The 26458-nt window shown below is 39.7% G+C and overlaps 1 protein-coding gene across 2 annotated transcripts in view; it reads left to right on the plus strand.

The window, feature by feature from the left end:
* The window catches only part of LOC149829436 (putative uncharacterized protein YDL057W), a 91086-nt gene extending 66110 nt beyond the window's left edge, over positions 1-24976 (plus strand). The window contains exons 4-8 of one of the 2 annotated variants that reach the window (XM_090015941.1): positions 9429-9550; positions 22254-22418; positions 22826-22919; positions 24160-24361; positions 24618-24976. In XM_090015941.1, the coding sequence (XP_089872067.1) occupies positions 9429-9550; positions 22254-22418; positions 22826-22919; positions 24160-24361; positions 24618-24650 (616 nt within the window). In that variant the 3' untranslated portion in view covers positions 24651-24976. Of the gene's footprint in view, positions 1-9428; positions 9551-22253; positions 22419-22825; positions 22920-24159; positions 24444-24617 lie in introns of those variants that run through there. The other variant, XM_090015940.1, reaches the window with a different exon arrangement.
* The last annotated feature ends 1482 nt before the right edge of the window (positions 24977-26458 follow it).

Below are 26458 nucleotides of genomic sequence, written 5' to 3' on the forward strand. Positions count from 1 at the left end.
TTGTGAATTTTTCTGCATTAGGGAAGTACTTGCACACGGGCTGACTCGGCTAACCCGGTCTGGTAGGGACTGGCCTACCGAGTCCATCCCTTGGGCCGAACTGGAATAGGCCTGGCAGCCCATTGCCAGGTCCGACCAGAGTCTGCCCAGGCCAGACCCAGCCGATCTGGGTCAGCTGGGCCTGTTTGGGACCCCAGCTGACGGTGTAAGCTGTAAAAAAAAAAAGACACCCTATATATATGTATATGTTGATTCAAAATCTGCACAGGTTGTGCCGATTCCATATACGTTTAAATACTTATGTGTAGGTACATAATGGTTTTAGATATGATGATTTTTTTAGCAGTATGATTGAATTGATGTTTATGCTTCCTATCATGTCTATCTAACATTCATATGCTACAAGATGACCTTAGGCATCCATCTATGATTGCAATGTGACTGAAGTGGTGATGGGTGTTGCCCTGCTTTAGCTAAACAAGTAATTATTTTCGATTGCATTCATACAAGTAGTTTCCAATGCTCAAGCTGAACATCCTATGTTGGGCTAAAAGTGGTAATCACATGGTCGCTTTTTTTTTTCTAGCATGAGTGTACATGGAATCGATATGGGTGTACATTTAAGTGATTGCATGAGGTGTTCACAAGTGTGTTTAGAATGATTTGTGAGTGAAAGCATGCATGTTACATGAATACTAGTATTAAATGGAATCATGCATTAGACATGGACATTTTTATTGAATGAAGGCATGCGATAAATATGAAACTGTGAGTTGATGCACATGTATGTGAACTTTACTAATTCGTGCATATCTTTAATTTTGTATACATGGATATACATGGTAAATCATTCAAAAGTAATGCATTGGGGTATGTTACCCATGGTTGTTGGTATATGGATGCAGCGATGATTGGAATGAATCATCGCAGGCCTGGAGAGCCTCGAGCCTTAGTTGCTCCCTCTTTATTTATTTTAAAATGCATCATAAAAATCATATTTATTGTTATTGCATTGTGTTTACATTGTTCTATGCTTTTTGGCAGGCGATGGTTCCGTGATGACTCTCGTAGGGGTAGATGCGGATCTTTACTTTTGTTGTTGCATGATGAATTGCAAAACTTAATAAATGACCTTTAAATAAAAAGATAATGAATAAGAGCAGTGTAATGAGTATACTGAGATCTCCCATCGAAAGAATGCACATCTTAGAGGTTCGATTTTGGGGGACCACGAGGATACAAAAACTCCGTGTGCTTTACTTTGACCCCTGAACTCGATATTGAGGTTCTTTCTTTTGGCCACGGTTTTAGGGAGAGTCCGCCACTTTATCTGGGAGTGGTGTGTTCGACACAATTATTGTTTTGGTATACCAAGGAAACCATGTCACATGGGTGCGGGCGCGGGTGCGGGGATTCGGCACTTCCAAAAAACCCGGGTGCGGGGGTGCGGCAGGGGCAAAAATGTAAATATATATATATATATATATATATATATATATATATATATATATATATATAAAGGGGGTCGGGGGAACACGCGAGTTTTTTCAAATTTCGCTGCTGACAGAACAGCTGCTGACAGCAGCTGACAAACAGCTGCAACAGCAGCTGGCAGACATCTGCTGCGGCTGTCAGCATAATTTTTTTTTTAAAAAAAAATTCGCAGCCCATTTGGGCAAATTTAAAAAAAAAAAAATCCCCCAAAAAAAAATGGACCTAAATGATCCTGGGTGCGTTCAACGCACCCAGGATCGGGTTGACCGCACCCGGTGCCGCACCCGCACCCGCGTCGATGCGGGTGCGGCACCTGTTAAAATATGTGTATGAGTACACATATATGTATGTTGAAATATAATGCTTAAATGTACATATATATATATATATATATATATATATATATATATATATATATATATATATATATATATATATATATATACATATATATATATATATATATATATGTATACATATCTCTATTTATATATACAACAACAACAACAACAACAACAACTACGCCTTCATCCCAAAACAATTGGGGTCAGCGATATGAACCAAAAAAGAAATTCATTTTGGGTCTTCCACATGAATCCTTTTCCTCCAATCATTTCTATCCAATGCCATGTCCTCGGTGAGGTTCAAAGCATTCATATCCTTTCCGATCATCTCCATCTAAGTCTTCCTAGGCCTACCCCGACCTCTTTTAACTAATCTATTTTCCCATTTCTCCAACCTTCTAACTGGAGCATCATTAGGCCTTCGCCGAATATGTCCAAACCACCGTAAACGATTCTCTCGCATCTTATTTTCAATGGGTGCAACACCTACCTTCTTACGTATCTCCTCGTTCCGAATCTTATCTTTTATTGTATTTCCACACATCCATCTAAGCATCCGCATCTCAGCTACACACATTTTTTGAATATGATGTCTCTTGGCAGCCCAACATTCCGTACCATATAGTAAAGCGGGTCTAATAGTCGTCCTATAAAACTTTCCCTTCAACCGCAATGGCATTCTACGATCGCACAGCACTCCAGTTGCACTTTTCCATTTCATCCACCCAACCTTTATCCTATGATTTACATCTCCATCAATTTCTCCATACCTTTGAATGATGGATCCCAAATATTTGAAATAATCATTCACCGGTATTTCTTGCTCACCAAGCTTCACTACACTCCCATCCCTACTTCGTTGCTTACTAAACCGACATTCCATATATTCAGTCTTACTCTTACTCAACTTAAAACCTCTAGCTTCCAATGTCTGTCTCCATAATTCTAACTTAGCATTAACCCCAACTCTAGACTCATCAATCAAAACAATATCATCAGCAAACAACATACACCACGGTACATTTTCTTGAATTGATCTCGTAAGCTCATCCATCACTATCGCAAATAGGAAAGGGCTTAAAGCAGATCCTTGATGTAACCCAACCGTTATAGGAAAATTGGTTGTCACCCCTCCACAAGTGCGGATATTGGTTACTACTCCTTCATACATATCTTTAATTATACTAATGTACTTGAGAGAAACACCTTTCTTCATCATTGTCCACCAGAGAACGTCCCTAGGTACTCTATTGTATGCCTTCTCTAAATCAATAAAAACCATATGCAAATCTTTGTTCCTCTCTCTATATCTTTCAATAAGTTGTTTAAGAAGATGTATAGCTTCCATAGTTGATCTTCCAGGCATAAAACCAAATTGATTTTCCGATATCATGACAACCTTCCTCAACCTAGACTCAATCACCCTCTCCCAAAGTTTCATAGTATGACTCATGAGTTTTATACCACGATAGTTTGTGCAATCTTGTATATCACCCTTATTCTTATATAAAGGCACCAAAGTACTCTTCCTCCACTCATTAGGCATCTTATTTGTTCGCCAAATCAAGTTAAAAATATTTGTCAACCATTCTAAACCTTTCTCTCCCAAGCATTTCCAAGCCTCGATAGGTATACCATCTGGGCCAACTGCCCTTCTTGATTTCATTTTCTTTAAAGCCTCTGCAATTTCTTTCTTTTGAATCTTGCGCATGAAGTCACAATTTATCTCATGAAAAGGAATGGACAAGACTCCAAGATCTTGAGCATGACTATCATTAAATAGCTTATCAAAATAATCTTTCCATCTCTCCTTAATCTCTATTTATATATATATATATATAAATATATATATTTTTTCTTCCTAAAATACCCTCAAGGGTATTTCTGTAATTTATCATTTTGCGCATATTCCAATTGGAATACGCATTGTAATGTTTTTCTTTTTTCTTTTTCGTACCATATTGGGGGCCTCCCAATAGAGACGTTGGGAGCCCCCAACGGTCACAAATGTGACCGTTGGGGGCTCTCCAATGTCTCCTTTGGGAGCCCCCAAGGTGGTCCCTTTAAGGCTTATAAATAGGGGTCTTTCCCCCTTTTGTAGAATACTCCTTGGAGGAGCTTATGCTCCATTGTATAGGGTTTTTACCCTCTTCTTCCTTTTTCTTTAATAATATTCAACTTATGACTTTAAGTCATATTTACCCCTTTTATGGGTTTATGTATTAGCACATGATGTGCTTGTGTTGTTCCCTTGAGTGGGTATATTCGCACTTCATGTGCATGTGTATGGGTTTATTATCGAACCTAAAGTATTCAAAGCCACTTTCTAACATGGTATCAGAGCAAGGTCACGATGGGGTTGTCCTTTGATGCAACAGAAAACATATTGATCAAAAAATGGTGAAGTATTCATTGTCCTCTTTTTCTTAAGTTTTCGGTATGTATCTCTTTTCTTAACATATTATGCATTATGAAACTATTTTTTGCATATGTAGTGTTTATAATAGTTAAATCACTTCTTTTCGCATTTCGCATGTTCAAACATTTTAAAATATCCCCTTTTAAATTTAGTAAACTTATTTGCTATTCAAATATATAATTCTTGTTTATATGTTTATCGATTACTCATCACATATAAATAGTAATTTATGTTTTTTTAAAATTATTTTCAATTATGTGGGATTTGTGATGTTTACATAAGTATTTCATGATTGACCTATAAATTAACTTTTAAAAATTATATATGATTTCTTGATTAGTGATCTTTGTTTAAAAACTCTTTTCTCTCATATAAAGTCTAATTTGTTTTGAGTTCCTCTCTTGTTTATGGATTTTAGTGCATGTTTCAATGTTTTTGGTTTATTTAAAGGATTTTTGAAAAATTGTTTGTGATAAATAGGTTGTTCGAACCATTGTAAAAGATCTTTTAAAAGAATTTCCCACACTATAGAGAATGCATAGTGTATCTATTGCATCCTTTGGTATAAAAGATTTCATTTATTTTTTATTTTTCTTCTAATGATGCTCTTTCGCTGACCCCAATTGTTTTGGGATGAAGGCGTAGTTGTTGTTGTTGTTTGTTGTTTGTTCTAATGATGCTCTTATTTATATATAAATGTGATGGATATATGATGGTTGAAACCTTAAATGTTTTAAGGTATATTAAAATCAAGGTTTTTGGGATTATTACCCAACCTTTTATTGTTTATGAATCTTATGAGTGCATTTGCACATTTGTGTTTTGTGCTTTTGTGCACAAGTATTCTTGGTGTGTGTATATTCACACATTTATTCCAAAATGATATTGTTATGGGTATTCTTTTTGAAGAATATTATTTCAAGGTTTTATTTATATGTTTTTCATTACAAGTTTTATTGCATCAAAAGTCTTCTCCTTTTATGCCCCTTATCTAAGTGTCATCATATGTAGACAAGAATTTTATTACACCTTCGTTGGTAGCTCTTTGTTAGCTTTTGCTCCCTTGGTCTAGTAGCTGAACACACTTGTCTTGAGTGTTATTATATGTAGACAAGACACGTTGATTCACACCATGGTGTGTGATTTTAGCCTATGTTGGCATTTGTGTCCTTGTTCTAGTCGCTGAGATGTATGCTCATGGTTGACTTATTTCACTCATTTCAAGTGCCATCTTATGTAGACAAGAGATGTATTGTGTTTTAGCCCATTATTGACTTGTTACTCTTGTTCTAGTAGCTGAACATAGTGGGTTTTGAGTGTATTTTTACGTAGACAAGAGATGCGTTTGGTCCATGTTGACGTGTATTCTCTTGTTTTTGCCGTAGATGCACTCATTTCAAGTATTATTATATGTAGACAAAAGGTTCTTTTGCACACCTTTGTGTGTGTCTTGGGCCTTTAAATGACATTATATTTATATTCTTGATCTAGTAGCTTATACACTTGATTTATGGGTTTTGGAGGACTAATGAGGTAGTTGCTTGTAATGGATGAACTATTGTTGAAATTTGCAAAATTTCATTCATGCCTTGTGTTTTAAAATATTCAAGTAAATCATATCTTTTATATGCATATTTTAAAATCAAATTGATTTTTTGGTATTTAATCTATATATTAAGTGATTATGGTTTTTTGGCCACTTCTGTATGCAAAATGTGTTTTTTGTCAATTGAGTGAGATTTTCCTAAATGGGTAAGATTCTCTACTCAAATAACACTCTTTGTTTTGCCTCGTAAATGGATTTAAAACCTTGTGAACTCTTGTGTTTATTTTGTCTAAAGTATGCTTGGAGACTTCGTTTCTCTTGTTTGGCACTTCATTACATGTTTGGAGCATGTTCATCAATGATTCCTTTAAGTATTAATTCATTTCATGATAGTATATGCATATGCTCTTTATGGCCTTTTAGGCTCTCATTCAATAAAGCATATATAACTTATGTCTTTTCGTAGGCTTACTGTGGTGTCCCTTAGGGGACCATTGTGTTATTCCCCATTATGGGGTTATGTTTGTCCAATGTTGGACCTTATGAATGCATTATGCATTCTTGCAATTCATTTCCGCATAATTTGCTTCCGCTCACTCTTTAACATGATGTATGATTTTGAAACTTTGGTTTTCTAAATTTACTTTTCATGCTAAAATAATTATCCTATCATGTGCTTCAAATTTCTATGCATAAGTTATATTTTTGCACTATTGTTTTGCGGATGTGTCATTTGATATGGTTTCAATTAATCTTGTTAGAAATGTTCCATTTGAGTAAAGTGCAAAGATATGTTTTACTTGTTTCTTTGTTGTTATTCCACAGGATTTTGGAGATAGGATAAAAGTAAGTACCCCGGATGGATTGGGACATATGTTCACCATTAGAAGGCAATTGAAGAAAGGCATTTACAAGTTTCAATAGCATCCTTACCGAAGCCTCTTAGAGTCTTGCGCCTTTTTCAACCTTTTCGTTTCCCCGCAAAGTTTGAGGGGGGGGGGGTGTTAAAATATGTGTATGAGTACACATATATGTATGTTGAAATATAATCCTTAAATGTACATATATATATATATATAAAGATACATATACATATATATATATATATGTATGCGTATCTCTATTTATATATATATATAAATATATATATTTTTTCTTCCTAAAATACCCTCAAGGGTATTTCTGTATTTTGTCATTTTACGCATATTCCAATTGGAATATGCATTGTAATATTTTTCTTTTTTCTTTTTTTCTTTTTTCTTTTTCGTATCATATTGGGGCCTCCCAATAGAGACGTTGGGAGCCCCCAACGGTCACAAATGTGACCGTTGGGGGCTCTCCAACGTCTCCTTTGGGAGCCCCCAAGGTGGTCCCTTTAAGGCTTATAAATAGGGGTCTTTCCCCCTTGTGTAGAATACTCCTTGGAGGAGCTTATACTTCATTGTATAGGGTTTTTACCCTCTTCCTTTTTCTTCAATAATATTCAACTTATGACTTTAAGTTATATTTACCCCTTTTATGGGTTTATGTATTAGCACATGATGTGCTTGTGTTGTTCCCTTGAGTGGGTATATTCGCACTTCATGTGCATGTGTATTGGTTCATTATCGAACCTAAAGTATTTAAAGCCACTTTCTAACAACACCCTGCTATCCGAATCCCTGACATTAGATGAGGAGGTCTAATGTTCCAAAGGTGATTCAGTCGAGGGCTAAGTTTGAAACCCAGTAATAAAATTCAACTTTTGTGCTAAGTTACCTTGAGAATCTAACTTGGCCTCAGTGAAATTGTACCCGCTTGGTGTATCCACAGGCAACAATAATTAAAAAGAGGAACTTAAATTGTATGCATTTAATAGGACACATATAGAAAATAAAGCTTTAATAAAAGATAATAAAGTATTCATGCATTGCACATAAATCATGCATATTCTTGCTATGCATTAGGACATGCATATTTTATATGTTCTCTTAATTGTTACATGTTGGTGGATGCATGATGTTTAAGTTCTAATGCATGTTAAATATACTGTTTACTTAAATTGTAATCCCTGTTATTGATTTATGTTCTTCATGCTTAATAAATGTTTCAGATTTGCATGAATGCTTAATTGAATTATGTAATTGTCATAATTGCATTCTCCTGAACTATTGCATGAAATCTTATCTGTGTTCTTTATGCTCATTTATTTCATTAGAGAGATCTGTATGTAGAATTCTTCGGATTTCTGACTTCCTCTTTCTATGATTTTTTGCAGCCGCAGGTGATCAGTGAAGTGTCTGACTTCTTGGGAAGTTACGGGTGTCACGTACTTGCTAGACAAAGTACAGATGGACATCGTGGCTCAGTCTTCTTTTATTTCCTTTTTGTTTCATTTAGTTGTTATTGCACTCTGAATTCTTTATTTATGCAATTGTCTCTAGACTTATTTATCAGTATTTCAATAAAGGTTTGGTTTGGTATGGATGATAAGTGTAAGCTCTATTGTGGTTGGTTGTTTTACCCAATTGGGAGTGAAACTGTAAAGGCCCCGGATTTCTAGGAAGATTTCCGCAGTTGATTTAAAAAAAAATCGCATTTTCAAGGGGTATGAGTTGGGGTCGTTACAAAAGCGCTTCCAAGTCTTCACTTTCTTCTTCTCCTTAACAAACTTTCGGTTTTCTCCCTGTAAAGTTTGAGGGGTGATAATATATATATATATACCAAAATACCCAATAGGGGTATTTTGGTCTTTTTAACTATACTTTTTTGTTTTATGTATTTCTCTTTTTGTATTTTTTGACTTTTATTTTTTACCTTTTGGGATCCATTCGGGGCCCCACCTAAATAGGCATTGGGGTCCCCAACGGTCATATTAATGACTGTTGGGGTCCCCAACATCTATTAAGGGAGCCCCAATGGCCCCCCTTTTGAGCCCATTCTTTTTGTATAAATAGGGGTCTTCCCCCCTCTTTTTGGTAAGGAGTTTTCTCCTCTTTTCTCTCTTGAATAATATTCTTTTACCCTTTTGGCTTTCACCCCATAGCGGGTTTGTGTAATTTGCACATTAAGTGCTTGTGTTATTTGGTTCTTTATTGAACCCTTTTGCATCTCTACATATCTCATTATAGGGGTCCCAATGACTTTATCGGATTGGCTAGTCAACATGTTGACTAGTTCAATACTAACTAAAAAATAAAATATCTAAAACTAGACTAACCCTAGTTACTTAGTTACACACACACAATATATATATATATATATATATATATATATATATATATATATATATATATATATATATATATATATATATATATTGTGTGTGTGTGTGCAACTAAGTTAGAACATAACATGATCGTGCGCTGCAGCGCTGAGCTCGGTCATGGTTCCTGAAGATGTATGCAGTGCTCATAAAAATATCATTACCAAAACCTTTTTCTGCATATTATATGCATTCATTCTGTGAGAAAGAGTGTAGATTATTAGATTCTTATTGTTACTTCATCAATATTCTGTTCAACTATTCATCAGCGATTAATTTGGATTTCACTGTAGTGTAACTTGAATGCTTTTCAGCTCATTTGCTGTTTTCTTCCTTGTCTTACTCTTCTCTTCAAAAGTTAACGCCATTATTCTGTCACAGGGAAAGTGAAGGTTCGTTTCAGTATGGTGGCTATTTTAAAGAGGCTGATGACTTACGTGAGGTTGTCCTATACTTTTCTCAGGCTAAACAAGAAGTATGTGCTATTCTTGGGCATAGCAAAGGTGATTTCAACATTTGTTGCATTTATTTTCATCATGGTTTACTCAGTTGATAAATTATTTTTTCATTTTCCAGTGACATTGGTCAAAACTTGTCAAATAAGAATCTGGTACCTTTCAGATGAATCTTTATATTTCTGTGGGTGGTACTCTAGGCTGATCACTGGCATATGCAAACATATAATCAGTCTATGATACTGCAGTAAACATGTTCAGTGTTTTCAGTCCAGTGTTTTTAGCCCATATACGGGTAAATGTTTATGCCTGGGATTCTTGTGAAGGGAATGTTACAACTCACAACTGTCCCAAGTTATATCCTATGGCTTTTGAAACTGGAATATGGACGTCAAAGGATGAAAGTTTCTTCAAGACCATGCTATATTTGACTTTAAGGCAGTGAGATGTTAAGCAAGTCGCATCGGTGTTTCCAAATTTTCCTGTTATAAAAGCTAGTGGCTCCTCATGAATGTGTGTATCTTGGTTTTTAACCTAATTTCCCTCAGTTTATTCTCATTCTCAGGGCTAACATTGAGGCTTGCTATATAATAGTAATAGTCTGAATGGCAGTTGAATCCACAAGGATAGGGACGGTTCTTATTTCTTTTATTAAAACTCCATTGAAATGTGCAACTTTTCTAGGAACCTATGTAAATAGTATCGTGCAGAAGGATCAGGATCTTAACAAGACCATGGTCCTCGTTTTGAGAGATGATATGGGTTCACATCTATGTCACAGGGATTCGGTTAGCAGGGTGCCGCACCCGCGTCGACGTGGGTGCGGGTGCGGCATCGAGTGCGGTCAACCCGACCCTAGGTGCGTTGATCGCACCCAGGGTCATTTTGGTCCATTTTTTTTTGTTTTTTTTTCAAAATTTTGCCCTATGAAATGGGCTCCAGAATTTAAAAAAAATCTTGGGGGGGGGGGGGGGGGGTGGGTGGGCGCTGCCCCCCTATAACCCCCCGCCGCCAGGGGCGGCCCCCCCTGGACCCTCACCCGCTGACCGCGCAGCGGGACCCGCGCCGGGGGGAACCCTCGGACCCCCTTATATATATATATATATATATATATATATATATATATATATATATATATATATATATATATATATATATATATATATTACATTTTTGCCCCTGCCGCACCACCGCACCCGGTTTTTTTGGAAGTGCTGAATCCCCGCACCTGCACCCGCACCCATGTGACAGGTTCACATGTTAAATATCTCTCTCTCATAATGCATGCTATCTACAAAAGAATTATCTGAGGTTGTGCCTTCTAACTGCTTGATTTTTAAGCTTGGTTGCATCTTTTTGATGGTCTTTGCATGGGTATTGATGTAACACCCCAAAATCCTGAACTTATAACTTTTAAGAAAAATTTGAAAAGTCTTATAATCTTTCCTTTTTTAGAGTTTTAAAATAGCATTTCAGCGAAAAATGGTATTTGAAATAACAAGTCGACGGACCTTGGGCGCATTATGGTGAACCTTCCCTTATGCAACGGATTTGTATCGCCTTACAATCGTTGAAACCATATAGATTCAAAACGAGGTTTTTAGTAATTTAGAGTTCATACAAAAGTGAAATTTCTTGAGGAAACCCTTATACAAAATTTACAAACAAGAAGATGTGTTTAGGAACAAAATGTCAGAGAAACAGTGGGATCTTGATATCATCTTGTCATCGTGCCATCGCCTACCGTTCAAACCTAATCATTACTTGTACCCATGAAACGGGTTAGATTGATGAAAATTTGGTAGGTGCATAGATATAACAATTTAGAACAAGACTAATACATGCGTTGTTCCTTTCGTGACATGCAATTCAACATAAGTAAAATGAACATGATAACTTTGTTTCGATATTAACTGTCTTGAGGGTACGCACATGAGAAACGTAGAAACAACTGAGACTGCCCGAGGGTTTGTTATTCTCTATATTTTGATACCCCGGACAACTAGCTGAGTCTGTTCCAAAGGGGACGACCAGTGATTGAGAGAGAATTTCCCAGAGGCATTCGTGGCAAGGAATGCATCTAACTTTTGCAGAAGTCCATGAGGTCTATCACCTATGATTATATTTGATAGCCCCGTCTCCTAACTCCGATGACTGGGGACACCGAGTCAATTGCTACTCGAGGAGCGTAGTTGTTAACAACCTGTCTATCAAAGTTTTTGTACCATTCCATCATCTCTCTTGACGGAACCAAAGAGACGAATGGGTATGTCAGGTTCTATTTTAACTGACGACCCATTATTCATGCTCTGGTCTTTCAAACAAACTCGAGCATTTTGCTTGTAATATTCGTTGTTTTTGCTTTTCGAAACAACGAATATTACGAGCTTTGAAATCTCGTACGTGAAATCTCCTTTTTCTTTAGAGATTTGGCGAGCATATGCAAATATGCGCCTTTAAATGCAAGCATAATGCAAGGTAGGTAGGAGTACGCAAAACTGCGTACCTTACAGAGCTATATATATATGTATATATAATACATATATATCAAAACATAAGCCTGTGCACATTACAACGCAATGGCGATGTAAATGACATAAAGCAAGACTCGATGTGCGAAACCACACATCGAGCTAAATAAACTTCGTAAGCAATGCACGATTACGTAACCGTACATCGGCTAAATAAATTGCGTAAGCAATGCACAACCGTATATTGCCCAAATAAATTGCGTAAGCAGCCTGTGCACGTAACAACGCGATCGCAAGTAAATGACATAAAACAAGACTCGATGTGCGAAAACATACATCAAGCTAAATACACTGCGTAAGCGATGCACAATGTATGAAATCGTACATCAGCTAAATAAATTGCATAAGCAGTAGCCTGTACATGTAAAAATGCGGCGACAAAGTAAATGACATAAAATAAGACTCGATGTGTGAAACCACACATCGAGCTAAATAAACTGCGTAAGCGATGCACGATGTACGATGTATTCAACCATATATCGGCTAAATAAATTGCGTAAGCAGTAGCCTATGCACGTAACAACGCAATAGCAAAGTAAATGGCAAATTTTAAATGAACAAGAATACGCAAAATTGCGCTCTTGAGTTAAAATCATATATATATATATATATACATTTACATATATGTTAGAGGTATTCTGCCATTTGTCTTTGTATGCAACTTTCTCCTACCTCGGAGATAGTCGGATTCACTGACGATTCTGAGCGTAGGTTATTAAGGGCTCGTGCCTTGGTGTACGTGCTGCATTCGTTGCATCGATGGGGTGCACTAAAAGGTATTTTGTCATGCTATGAAAGAAACATTGAAATCTTTTTAATTTGTTGATGTAAAACACTTGCATCATAAGGGTCGAACTCGAACCTAGTTCGAGTTGACCGGACTAAGCCGGGCTCATGCCAAGGGTGAACCGAGCTGGGCTTGGTGCTAGCCGGGCTCAGCTTAGCTGCATTCGACTAGCAGAAGGCGGGGACTGAGTTGGGCTCGGTAATGACCAAGCTCAACTCGATCGGGCCTACCCAGCTACCACTGCCACAGGCAGTGGCCAACCCATGGCTGTAATGCCTCAAATTTCAAACTTGCTAACCTTTTCAGAAAAACAAGCAAGAGACTAGAAATATCTTTTTCCTTCAGAGTTTGTTTATGAAATCAGCGAAAGATTTTTCTTTTGTTAAATAAGAAGGCAAGCTGACAACTTTGGGCACGTTAGCTAAAAGAACCAAAACTCACGAAATTAGGGTATCCTAAGAAAAATCCGTTACAAACCCAAAGCGTCCAGGATGCGAGCTAAGAGCAGAAAGAAGAAGTCTTGAAGCCATCTTACAATCGCGCCATCGCCCGTAGTGTACCTAATCATCATCTGTACCCATAGAATGGGTTAGTTTCGCGAAAAACTAGTAGGTGCACAAGAGAGACTACAAGAAACTGAATTAAGTACGTTTAATTCAGCAGATTAAACAGTTAAAAGCAGATATACAGTTAAACAGGTAAGCAGTACAAACGGGTAAGTAGTGCAAGTGAGTAAGTAGTGCAAGCGAGTCAGTAGTGCAAGCAGTAAGCAGTTCAAAGCAAATAAGCAGTTCAAGGCAAGTAAGCAGTTCAACTGACAAACGCAACATATGATTCAATTGATCGTAGGCTGTGAACCACCACGCAACTAGCTTATTCTCATTTCTAGAACGGGGTTCCCGCATCTAATCATCATCGAGTCATCGTTTGTCGCTCTTACTACTTCCAACAAACGCTTTCTTCTGAACAACCCTTATCTATTCCCATCTCTCAAGGCCTTACGCGACAAACTGTCACCTGTTATGACCCACCTAAGGCGTCATACTTCTCAGAAAAACCCACCCTTCCATAGAAGGTCCAAAACATGATCATGATCTAAAATCGCTAAAGATCTGATTCTCACATCAGGGATCAACATGTAATCATGCTAAAACAGAAAGTAAAAACTATAGATTCATAACTGACTATCTCAAACAATCTCAGAAGATCATCACAACTCGCCATAACTTTTTATGGTAAGCAAAAACACAAGATCCACGTCGGATCGTTCGATCCGGGAGATATACGACATGACAAGGAATTACCGCCCTAGAGGGTATACCTGGTCTTGGACCATACACTTCCTCACAGGAGTTCACCGTCTTTGCGGCTACCCGTTCGTGGACAGTGTACATCCTCACAGGGATTCTACCGCTCTAACCGGATTACCTGATTTGGAAAAAGTACAACCCCCACAACAAAACCTTTGGGAAGCCGGTCCCTAACAAATGCCATATCCAATGAAAATCATTGCGATACACGCATCAACACAAATGACCGCTCTCAGGGTTGATAGCCACTATTACAATCAACAAGATCAACGCCGGATCACTTGGTCTGGGAAATGTATAACCTCACAAAGAATTCCGCCCTAGACGGTATACCTGGTCTTGGACCATACACTTCCTCACAGGAGTTCACCATCTTTGCGGCTACCGGTTCGTGGACAGTGTACATCCTCACAGAGAATCTATCACTCTAGCCGGTTACCTGGTCTTGATTATACACGCCCTCGCAGATAATCCTTTGGAGATCAGGTCCTCAACAGACATCATACTCAGTGATACATGTATCTATACAATCGACTGCTCCGAACGATTGACCGCTCTTGGAGTCAGTAGCCATAATATGGGTGCAAACATGTATATCAGCAATATGCATCATATCACTTCACATAGTAAAACAAAACACACGAAAACATGCAGATATGGCAATCCAACTGATTCTATAGGCGAAGAGTAACTAACTCTATCCGACAGCCAAACAAAACAACTGAATAAGACAAGCACTCATAACAATGCTCGTAAGACATACAATTACCATCAAATGACTCAGTGCATCAACAAGTAATTAAATTAATCGTAAGGCATAAACCATTACATCACAAGCCACTCATAAGCAATCATACGACAACGGTTATATCACAATATGTAAGCAACTTATAAGACAAACAACCACATCAATCCTAGTTGCCACCAATTCGTAGATTACGAGCTGTATGCAATCACATCAATCATAAGAGATGCAAGCCAACAAGTGCTACGCTACCATAAGCACCAAACAGTTCGACTAAGGGGTAAAGAAAGTCACATGCTAATATGTAGCAACTGGCATAATGCTATTATTATAGGCATTTAACTAGTATGAGAAGCTACATGTTAGTTAGCAAAGAACTGCGTAAGCAGTTTAACAAACTAGAGTAACGCCTCGACAGGCGGGTACAGCTCAACGAGTAACATACTGAACTACCGAGCAAGTACGCAATCGACCAGTGTGAACAAACTTTATATTTCGATATTACTGGCCTGCGGGTATACAACAACAACAACAACAACAACAACAACAACAACAACTACGCCTTCATCCCAAAACAATTGGGGTCAGCGATATGAACCAAAAAAGAAATTCATTTTGGGTCTTCCACATGAATCCTTTTCCTCCAATCATTTCTATCCAATGCCATGTCCTCGGTGAGGTTCAAAGCATTCATATCCTTTCCGATCATCTCCATCCAAGTCTTCCTAGGCCTACCCCGACCTCTTTTAACTAATCTATTTTCCTATTTCTCCAACCTTCTAACTGGAGCATCATTAGGCCTTCGTCGAATATGTCCAAACCACCGTAAACGATTCTCTCGTATCTTATTTTCAATGGGTGCAACACCTACCTTCTTACGTATCTCCTCGTTCCGAATCTTATCTCTTATTGTATTTCCACACATCCATCTAAGCATCCGCATCTCAGCTACACACATTTTTTGAATATGATGTCTCTTGGCAGCCCAACATTCCGTACCATATAGTAAAGCGGGTCTAATAGTCGTCCTATAAAACTTTCCCTTCAACCGCAATGGCATTCTACGATCGCACAGCACTCCAGTTGCACTTTTCCATTTCATCCACCCAACCTTTATCCTATGATTTACATCTCCATCAATTTCTCCATACCTTTGAATGATGGATCCCAAATATTTGAAATAATCATTCACCGGTATTTCTTGCTCACCAAGCTTCACTACACTCCCATCCCTACTTCGTTGCTTACTAAACCGACATTCCATATATTCAGTCTTACTCTTACTCAACTTAAAACCTCTAGCTTCCAATGTCTGTCTCCATAAGTCTAACTTAGCATTAACCCCAGCTCTAGACTCATCAATCAAAACAATATCATCAGCAAACAACATACACCACGGTACATTTTCTTGAATTGATCTCGTAAGCTCATCCATCACTATCGCAAAAAGGAAAGGGCTTAAAGCAGATCCTTGATGTAACCCAACCGTTATAGGAAAATTGGTTGTCACCCCTCCACAAGTGCGGATATTGGTTACTACTCCTTCATACATATCTTTAATTATACTAATGTACTTGAGAGAAACACCTTTCTTCATCATTGTCCACCAGAGAACGTCCCTAGGTACTCTATCGTATGCCTTCTCTAAATCAATAAAAACCATATGCAAATCTTTGTTCCTCTCTCTATATCTTTCAATAAGTTGTTTAAGAAGATGTATAGCTTCCATAGTTGATCTTCCAGGCATAAAACCAAATTGATTTTCCGATATCATGACAACCTTCCTCAACCTAGACTCAATCACCCTCTCCCAAAGTTTCATAGTATGACTCATGAGTTTTATACCACGATAGTTTGTACAATCTTGTATATCACCCTTATTCTTATATAAAGGCACCAAAGTACTCTTCCTCCACTCATTTGGCATCTTATTTGTTCGCCAAATCAAGTTAAAAAGATTTGTCAACCATTCTAAACCTTTCTCTCCCAAGCATTTCCAAGCCTCGATAGGTATACCATCTGGGCCAACTGCCCTTCTTGATTTCATTTTCTTCAAAGCCTCTGCAATTTCATTCTTTTGAATCTTGCGCATGAAGTCACGATTTATCTCATGAAAAGGAATGGAGAAGTCTCCAAGATCTTGAGTATGACTATCATTAAATAGCTTATCAAAATAATCTTTCCATCTCTCCTTAATCTCCTCATCTTTGACTAAAACCCTTTGCGTTTCATCTTTGATACATCTAACCATACCCAAATCCTTCGATTTCCTATCTCTCATCTTTGCAAGCCTATAAATATCCTTCTCGCCTTCTTTGGTATCCAACTTGTCATAAACCTCTTTATATACCTTAGCCCTCGTGTTTCGAACAACTTTTTTGGCTTCCTTCTTTGCTATCATATACTTCTCCAAATTCTCATTATCACGACTCTTACTTAGATTTCTATAACACTCTCTTTTAACCTTAATAGCTAATTTGACATCCTCATTCCACCATGATGTATCCTTACCTAGTGGTGCACCGCCTTTAGACTCACCCAATACCTCCTTAGCCACTTTTCTCATGCCACCCGCTATCTTATTCCACATTGATTCTGAATCCTCCTCGAGACACCAATTAGCTTTCCTTAACTACCTGCTCTACAAACATTCCTTGTTTAGCTCCTTTCAGTGACCACCACTTAATTCTAGGATCTATCCTATGTCTATCCCTTTTGCGGCATTGTCTAATTCTAAGATCTAAAATTAAGACTCTATGTTGTGTAGCTACACTTTCTCCCGGTATAACCTTACAATCGATGCAACAACCCCTATCTCTCTTTCTAAGTAGGAAAAAATCTATCTGACTTGTATTAACCCCACTTTTAAATGTTACTAGGTGAGACTCTCTCTTCCTAAACCAAGTGTTTGCTACGATCATATCATAGGACAAACAAAAATCTAAAATCCTTTCCCCACTTTCATTTCTTTCTCCTATACCATAGCCTCTATGGATACTCTCAAATCCACCTCTACTAATGCCTACATGTCCATTAAGGTCACCGCCGATGAAAAGCTTTTCTCCATAAGATATCCCTTGTACTACTCCATCTAAATCTTCCCAAAATTGATGCTTAATGGAATCATCTAAACCTACTTGAGGTGCATAAACACTAATAATATTCATAATATCCGTACCTAATACTAATTTAATAAGTAAAATTCTATCACCCTTCCTACGGACCTCAACTACATTATCTATAAACTGACGACTCATAACAATCCCTACTCCATTCCTATTCCTATTTATTCCTGTATACCAAATCTTATATCCCCAATGTTCTATCACTTTAGCTTTCTCACCTACCCATTTAGTCTCTTGAAGACATAAAATATCAATCTTTCTCCTACACATAACATCTACTAACTCTACCAACTTACCAGTTAAAGACCCTATGTTCCAAGTGGCTAACCTAATTTTATGGTCTTGGACTAACTTCTTTACCCCCACCCGTCCAACAAAGTGAGGGAACCCTTGCCTATTTGACACCACACCCGGGCGCCGGTGTGACGCGTCGCTTCTGGGCGACGACCTAGCAACCCTTGCCCATTTATCACTGCCTCCGGGCCTATTGAGTACAGCGCGTCGCTCAGTAGGGAACGCCCCAACGAAATTCTCATATTGGTTCATTTTCATAGGATATGACAAAGTTTTTATGCTGGCTGTCACAGGCCTACCGCAACCCTCCTCCTTTATCCGGGCTTGGGACCGGCAGTGTATAACTAAACAGTTATACACAGGCGGAGTATACAACAACAACAACAACAACAACAACAACTACGCCTTCATCCCAAAACAATTGTAGAAACAACTGAGACTAGTTCGGGCATCTGTTATTCTATGTATTTTCAATAACTCGAATAGCTAGTTGAGTCCGCTCCAAAGGGGATGGCTTTAGCCGAGAGCGGATTCTCCAGAGGCTGAAAGCAGTGCCACATATGCATCCAACTTCTGCAGAAGTGTTGAGCTAACTATTGTAGCCCCTTTCCCCTTAACTCCAATGACTGGGGAGGCCGGATCATTGCCCATGGGGTGGTTGTTAACAACCTGTCCATTGGAGTTTTGTACCGCTCTGTCCTCTCCCTTAACAGAACAACCAGAAGCGAATGAGTGCGTTAGGGGTTGCTTAACTAACGACCCATCCTATGTTGTGGTCTTTAAACCACTCAAGCATCTTGCCTGTGAAGGCGAATGTGAGGCCATTTATGTGATTACAGCATTGTGCATTTAGCACTGTTCGAGGTCGCACGACCGTCTCATTCGATCATTGCAGTACTAGACATGTCGTGCACGACGACAAGTACTCTAGGATGAAGGGGGTATAATTCCTCAATAAAAGCCTCAACAAGAGTGTTTCACAAAGATGTAATGTTTATCTTTTGAAACAGCAGTACCTTGTGCCAACATTATGCATGCGATTATGTCGAATCTCATCCGCTATCGGGTATCTACATGTCTCGCATGACTCGATACCGGCCTCGATGGACGGGATACGGGTTTCTCAGCAGAACACCTGCTAAGAAGTTCGCTCGAACCCCCAATTCGGGATCACGCGAGATATGCTGAAAAGACGAACAAAACCAACCAATCACATCCTTCCAAATGCTTCGATTTGGGGCAGTCTTTGATGCTTTTGCGAAGCTCCCTAAAATCTCAAGTCGACTCTGCAGCATTGCGCACACGAAGAGCCAGGATCCTTGCGAGGTATCCCTCTCCTTAGACGAAGGTGTATCGCCAGCTCTCGACTGAACTCTTGTCGCAAGAGGGAGTGATAAATGTCTCTTACATCCTCCACGAGGATGCCTCAAACGCGTATGCAATGAGCGAGAACCTGAGCGTCATATGCAATAGCAAGGCAGTAACAACACATGCAAAAACAAGTGCCTAGGCGCAAAACGCAACGGCAAGGTAAAAACGGTAAGCAGAAGTGCAACGCAAAACCTCGGCACAACGCGCGACGGCAAGTAAAGACTGTAAGCAGGAGTGCAATGCAAAACCTTTGCGCGATGTGCAACGACAAAGTAAATACCGTAAGCAGGAGTACAACGCAAAACCATTGCGCGATGCACAACGACAAAGTAAAGGACAAGGATCGCGAAACCCGTCTTTGAGTTAAATGCGTACTCGTATAAATATATATATTTTTATATATATATTTATTTAATGGTCCCTTTTTAGTTAATTGAACTTAATTCAATTATCTAAGTCTTCCGTGCAATCTTTCCCTACCTTTGAGAGTTGCAAGCTTGCTGGCGTCTGCGAGTGTAAGCGATGAACGACTCGGGTCGCAGAGCACGCGCAGGATCCATCGTACGAGCTGCAAAAGTGACGATCTTAGTAAGCTAACACCAAAATAGAAGGTCAGAGGCACTGTCGCCGTCCTGAAGTAAAGGAAGCAGAGGCAGGAGCATCGTGCACATGCGCACCTGTTATAAGCGCAAGGAGCAGGGGCAAGGCCACAAGCCCCTGCTAACATGCTGTCAGCAAACAACAGGGAGGCAGGGGGGTTGCTCCCCTGCCCTCAGAAAGCAAGGGTAGGCAGGGTTGCGCCCCTGCCTTATGAAGGCAACAAGGGAGGCCGAGGCGTCGCCTTGCTTGCCAGCAGAGCAAAGAGACGGGGGACCAAGCCCCCACCCGTTAGCACAAAGGAGGAGGCAGGAGGCTTCACCCCCGCCTGCCGAATACATAAAGAGGCAGGGGCTTGGCCCCTGTCGGTCGAACACGTAAACAAGCAGGGGGCGAAGCCCCTACTTGACGCTCGAGAAGAGGGAGCAGGGAAGGGCTCGGCCCCCTCCCCTCCCGTGACAGGTAGCAGGGAGGGGCTCGGCCCCCTCCCCTCCCGTAACAGTAAGCAGGGAGGGGCTCGGCCCCTCCTGCATGCTACAAAGGCAGGGAGGGTTGATCCCTCCCTTGCGAAGATCGAAGGCAGGGAGGGCTCGAGCCCCTCCCTACGGTAGACAGAGGCAGGGAGGGTCAGACCCTCCCCTGCGCACCTAAATAGGGGAACAGAAAAAGGGGCAGGGGCCCTGCTAAGAAAATTAGCATAGAGAGACGCAGGAGCCCCCCTGCGGCTTTTGGAAGAGGAGGCAGGGGCCAAAGGCCCCTGTCGGCTTGCTTAACAGCGAGACGAGACAACGAGGGGTGCTCGGCACCACCCTCTGGGGAGACCCAGAGCGAGAGGCAAGGGGGGAGTCCCCGTGCCGACGACAGGGGGCTCTGCCCTCGTGTCAGTCGACCCAAAGAGAGAGACAGGGGGGGGGGGGGGGAGTCCCCTTGCCGACGACAGGCGATGACAGGCGGCTCAGCCCCCCTGTCAGCCGATCCTGAGAAAGGCAGGGGGGTAACCCCCTGCCGATGAGAGGCGACGGCAAGGGGCTCTGCCCCCCTATCGGTCGACCCCTCACAGAGAAGAAGAAGAGGAAGAGGAAGAGGAAAGAGGGGAGGTGGATGCGTACCTGGGGTCGCCGGAAGGTGCTCGTCGGAAGGAGGGTTGTCGGTGTGCAAACGTCGCCGGCGCCTTCGCTGCAGAGAGGAAGAGGAAGTTTGTAGCCGGCGGTAAATGGGGTCTCCAGTGAGCCGACGAGGGAGAGTCGGGGGGAAGAGAGCAAAGAGATGGGAGTCGGGAGAGAGACGGTGTGTGTGTGTGTGTGTGTGTGGGGGGGGGGGGGTAATATTTGAACCCCCCTGCCTCGCTGTCTATAGAAGACCCGAGGGAGAGAGATCGAGAGACGAGAGGGGGAAGGAGGTTTCGAGAACCTCCCCCCTTCGTCACTGCGTGCTTTTAAAAGCACGCAGCCGACTTATCAGTGATAAAAGAAGCGAGAGAGGGCAGGAGAGCTGTCCCTCCTGCCTGTGGTAAAAGAAGCGAGAGAGGGCAGGAGGGCCGCCCCTCCTGCCTGCTACAAACAGAGAGACGAGGGAGGGCGGGAGGGCCATCCCTCCTGCCTGCCGTTTAAAACAGAGAGAGGGGGTAGGAGGGCCGGCACCCTCTTGCTGCTGCCACAGGCGAGACGGAGGGCGCTGCCCTCCTGCGGCTGTCAAAAGAGAGGGCAGGAGGGGCGGCGCCCCTCCTCCGCCTCGGTTTTAACAGGGAGACAGAAGATGAGAGAAGCTAGAGTAAATACCAGGTAAAAAAGGTACCACTGTAAAAGGTAACAAAGTTGTGGGTCTCATAGAGGCCCACGTCTCATTAAGAGTGATCAGCTTCTTTGTTGGGGAGGCGTAAGCCTCACCAGCAAAGCATACACCCTTAACACCCCTCAAAATGCCTTTAAAAACCATGATCCATACTGTTTATCTTGTGATTCATTTGTACTAATGTATAACAACTATTTCAGGTGGAAATGTTGTTCTCCTTTATGCGTCAAAGCATCATGATGTCAATACTGTGATCAATGTCTCAGGCAGATTTGACTTGAAGGGAGGAATTGAGGAACGCCTAGGTAAAGATTTTATGCAAAGAATTCAGAGAGATGGGTTTATTGATGTACGTAATGGTAAAGGTAAGTTCCATTTCCTAATAAATGTTTTACAGAAGCTTCTTTGGTAATAGTAGATTAGAGATGTGTTACACAGCCTGTTATTTTCCTTTTCATGTGGCTTTAAGCACTTTGTTTCCTTTCATGATTAGGGCCTGTTTCTAATAATGAACTATAAATTATTCCAAACTGCACATAGCCAACTGGCAGTAACATAACATATAGTTAGTTTTCAGCCTTTATGATTTGAAACAATTTATAGGAGAAATCAGAATAGGAGCAGAATGAAAATTAAGCAAAAGCTGTTATTTAAGCAATTAACCTAGTCCTTGGACAGTGATGGTTGGCCCATTCTATATTTGTCTGTTTGCTAAAAAGTAACACGTTTGTTGATGTGAACACTTTCAAGTAAATGTTTGTTTTCTTTGCAGGAGATGTTGAATATTGTGTGACTCAGGAAAGCTTAATGGATCGATTAAATACTGATATGCGTGATGCATCTAAGTCTATAAGTCTAAATTGTAGGTAAGATCTCTACATAGTTCTTGATATTTCATGTATGTGCACATGTACCTAAATTGCATTGTTCTGATATTTTCCAAAGCCATTTTTCCAATTAGTGTTCAAATCATTTTATTGATATGATGTTCCATGTTTCACAATTGTAAAATGATATGAAACATTTAGAAATGTGTCATATATCATTTTATGAGCATTATATGTCAAATAAGTTCCTAACTAAACTATGAGTTGAGAGTCCCATTGAACAGGTGCTGGGATCGAACGAAATCAGATTCGGACGCTGGCCACGCATCCGCTTTCGGGCCCTTTAGCGGCGGTCGCTGACCGCTGCTAAAGACTCCTTGGTCTTTAAGCAGCTTTCATGACTGCCACTAAAGACTGTTTTAGTGCAGAAAAATGCACCGCTGATCACGCGTGCGATCACCGGCTTATGTTAGTTCGACTATGGTCGAACTTTCTGGGTGTTCAACCTTACACTCTGCTCAAACTATTTATTCATTTTGAAACCATAAGCGGTGCTTAGTATTCAAACTGTTCAACTGTGTTAACTAAATGGCCTTCGTCATTGGTTGATAAAGAATTTTATTTTATTTACCAATGGGTCACAAAATGCTATGGTCAAATATGGCTTCAAGCTTCATTAATTTGTGTTATTTAGATTATTTTGTATACCTTTAATTATCTCTCAAGCATACTCACGTGGTCCACTTCGAACCTGGTTACTCCACTTGAGCTGCCACTTTTGAGATTCATGCATGCAGGCTACTTGCATCTATATTGACATGGACTTACAGTAAGAATTCACAATCTAGCTTGGTGGATCTGTTTGGTAGCTGGATCTGAGTTTGATATTCCTAGCACCATGGGTGAGCACTGAGGGCAAGAAAGGGGGTTATTGCAAGTGAGATCGCTTTTTGGTAAATATAGAAACAAACCCTTTTTGTGTTGGATGGACCAGAACTTTTTGCTAAAAACAGAGTTGGTCTGGGGCATATTTGGGCTGGATCAGAACTTATAAATTTCCATGGACTTGTGACAACCTTTTAGCTGTTTGTGAATGAATTATGCCACCCTTTTATGTCTTGAATTCTGAGTTTTAATACTTAATTTCTGTTGGTTGCTTGATTATAAATACGGATGCTTCTTTTAAAAAGAAAAATGAAAAGAAGATTGGCACTATAAAAGAAATTTTCATGTCTATTTTGGACATTTGTTGGACTAATAAATCTATATATTTACTCAGGGTATTGACAATTCATGGCTCTAAGGATGAAATAGTACCCGTGGAAGATGCTTCAGAGTTTGACAAGCTTGTATCAAATCACAAACTGATTATTGTGGATGATGCAAATCATGGTTATACGTTGCACCAGTCAGAGCTGGCTTCTATTATACTCGATTTCATAATGGACAGCTGTCAGCCTAAGAAGCCAAACTTAGATCAGGTATTGTCCAATACTAGGATAGATTGGTCTTTATCTTCAAGAATTTGATATCTATATTAATGGATAGCAGTTAATTAGCCCATATGAAAAGATGTACCAAAAAATGGTAAAAGAAAAAGAATGAAGGAAACAGGTGTAAGCCTTTTCTAGCTTAAGTAAATCCTGGTATATTTTTCACTTCTGTTTATTATGTCTACATGGTGCAACTGTTTCATAACTTTCATGTTTGGTAAAATACACCATTCAATTACCACAGGTGATGGCTGTTAGAGACCAACTTGAAGATTAAGACGATTCAGGGAAAACACTCATTGGCCACATGGTTATCCCCTCACTATTGTCCAATCTATGTATTCTGCTGTTCTTGCCTCCACCATATAGTGCTTGCTGCTGCAAATTCGTGTCTTCAAAAGAATTTGGTACTAAATACCTTCAAATGTGCTACTATTCAATATCAAGTATTCTTCTAGAATTCATTTCATGTGGTCTTGATGATCTTGAATTTAGTTCCACTAAGGAAAAAGACCTTTGGTGTCATGCATGTTTCATGGAGAATACATGGGAAACTTTCCAACTGCTACTTAAATTGAATTAAGGGATCACTCTTATTTGGAATTGTTATTAGCTGAAGCATCAATTGAGGAATGGGTACAAAACCCTTAAAAGTTTTGCCTGAAGGTATATCTTCCTAGAAGTTAAAACCCTAGCAGAAATCAGTGGCTTAAACCTCCTTTTGGTGTCAAGGAGGGATGTTGATGCATTAAAAAAGCCATTTTACATTGATTTCTGTTGCACCCATATGGTGAACTCAGTCATGCTTGTTTCCTAAAGGGACCAACCGGGGACTCTTGCCAGTTTAAACAAGAAACAAACAGCTTACAGGTGATTGTATTTGTAGTGTGATTTGGTAGCCAAAAAACTTTCCAATTGCTGTCTTTGGATCTCCATGTGTTCTACATATCTTCCTGCCTAAATAGTCAGTTCCAATGTCTTTAAAAGCTATGCGATTTCAATTTCCTCCATGCCTTCTCATCGCAGCTACCTGTTTTATCCTAATCAGAGTTCACTTCAGACAGAGGAATAAACCTTCTAAACCAAGTAAAATTTCCTCTATTCTAAAAATAATAAACATAAAAAGTTCTAAGCCAAGTAAATTTTCCTAAATTCTGAAAATAACAAACATAAGTTGCTTGGAATTTCATAGTTGAAACTAAATTGGTTCAGCGTGAGACATTGGTTTAAAAGGGTATTCTTGTAAACTTTGTGCAAAATGGCAATATGCATAATTTACCTTAAAAAAGGAAACTAGATACCATTTCAAGTGAAAAAACAATCTTTTAGCGTGGTTCATGTCTACATACCAACCCAAGTATTGCTTAAATAGATAATGAATGAGCATATGTAAATAAGTACACCCTAAAACGAAGGATACGTCACCCCAGAAGGAACACAACTCTTAACAAGCTAAGAGTTCTTGTTTGGAAGGCAGTAGCTCTGCACAAATAGGTATTCAGATATGTCCCTAACCGACTCTGCACATTACTTATTTTGTAGCACTCAGCCGTCTGACTTGTAGGCTTTTTACACGCAAGGCAGTAGCTTTTTAGCCTTTGTTTGGAAGATCTCGCTTGTTTATATTATGGTTGCCCTAACTCATAAAACTTACGGATTTTAAATAATGTTTCTTCAAATAAGGTGTGTATTAAAAGTTGATTATGCACCAAATTTGTTAATTAATAAAGTTTCCAATAATTTGTTATCCTGTATGATAAATTAACAATTTCCTCAAATGCATGATTTTATTTTTAGGGAATTACAAGTTACGTTTTTCAGCCTATATAGATGTCAAACTACCAAGACTCTCTCTCTCTCTCAATTTGGGTTGGATACAAAGGGCTGAATATAGAGTGACACATTCAGTTTAGGCATCTATAGATTGGCTTTTAAGTCTGGTCCTTGAAGCACAGATAGACATGCAAGTTCCCATTGTTACAAAAAGCGGAGGATGGGTAGGTTAGGGACCTCCCCGACCATAGTTAGAATCTGAAAATGGTATGTTGGATCTCTAACTGATTCAAACCTGAATGTAAATTCAGC

Source organism: Nuphar pumila, chromosome 8 (assembly GCF_984573655.1).
Source record: "Nuphar pumila chromosome 8, dmNupPumi1.hap1.1, whole genome shotgun sequence".
Taxonomy (NCBI): Eukaryota; Viridiplantae; Streptophyta; class Magnoliopsida; order Nymphaeales; family Nymphaeaceae; genus Nuphar; species Nuphar pumila.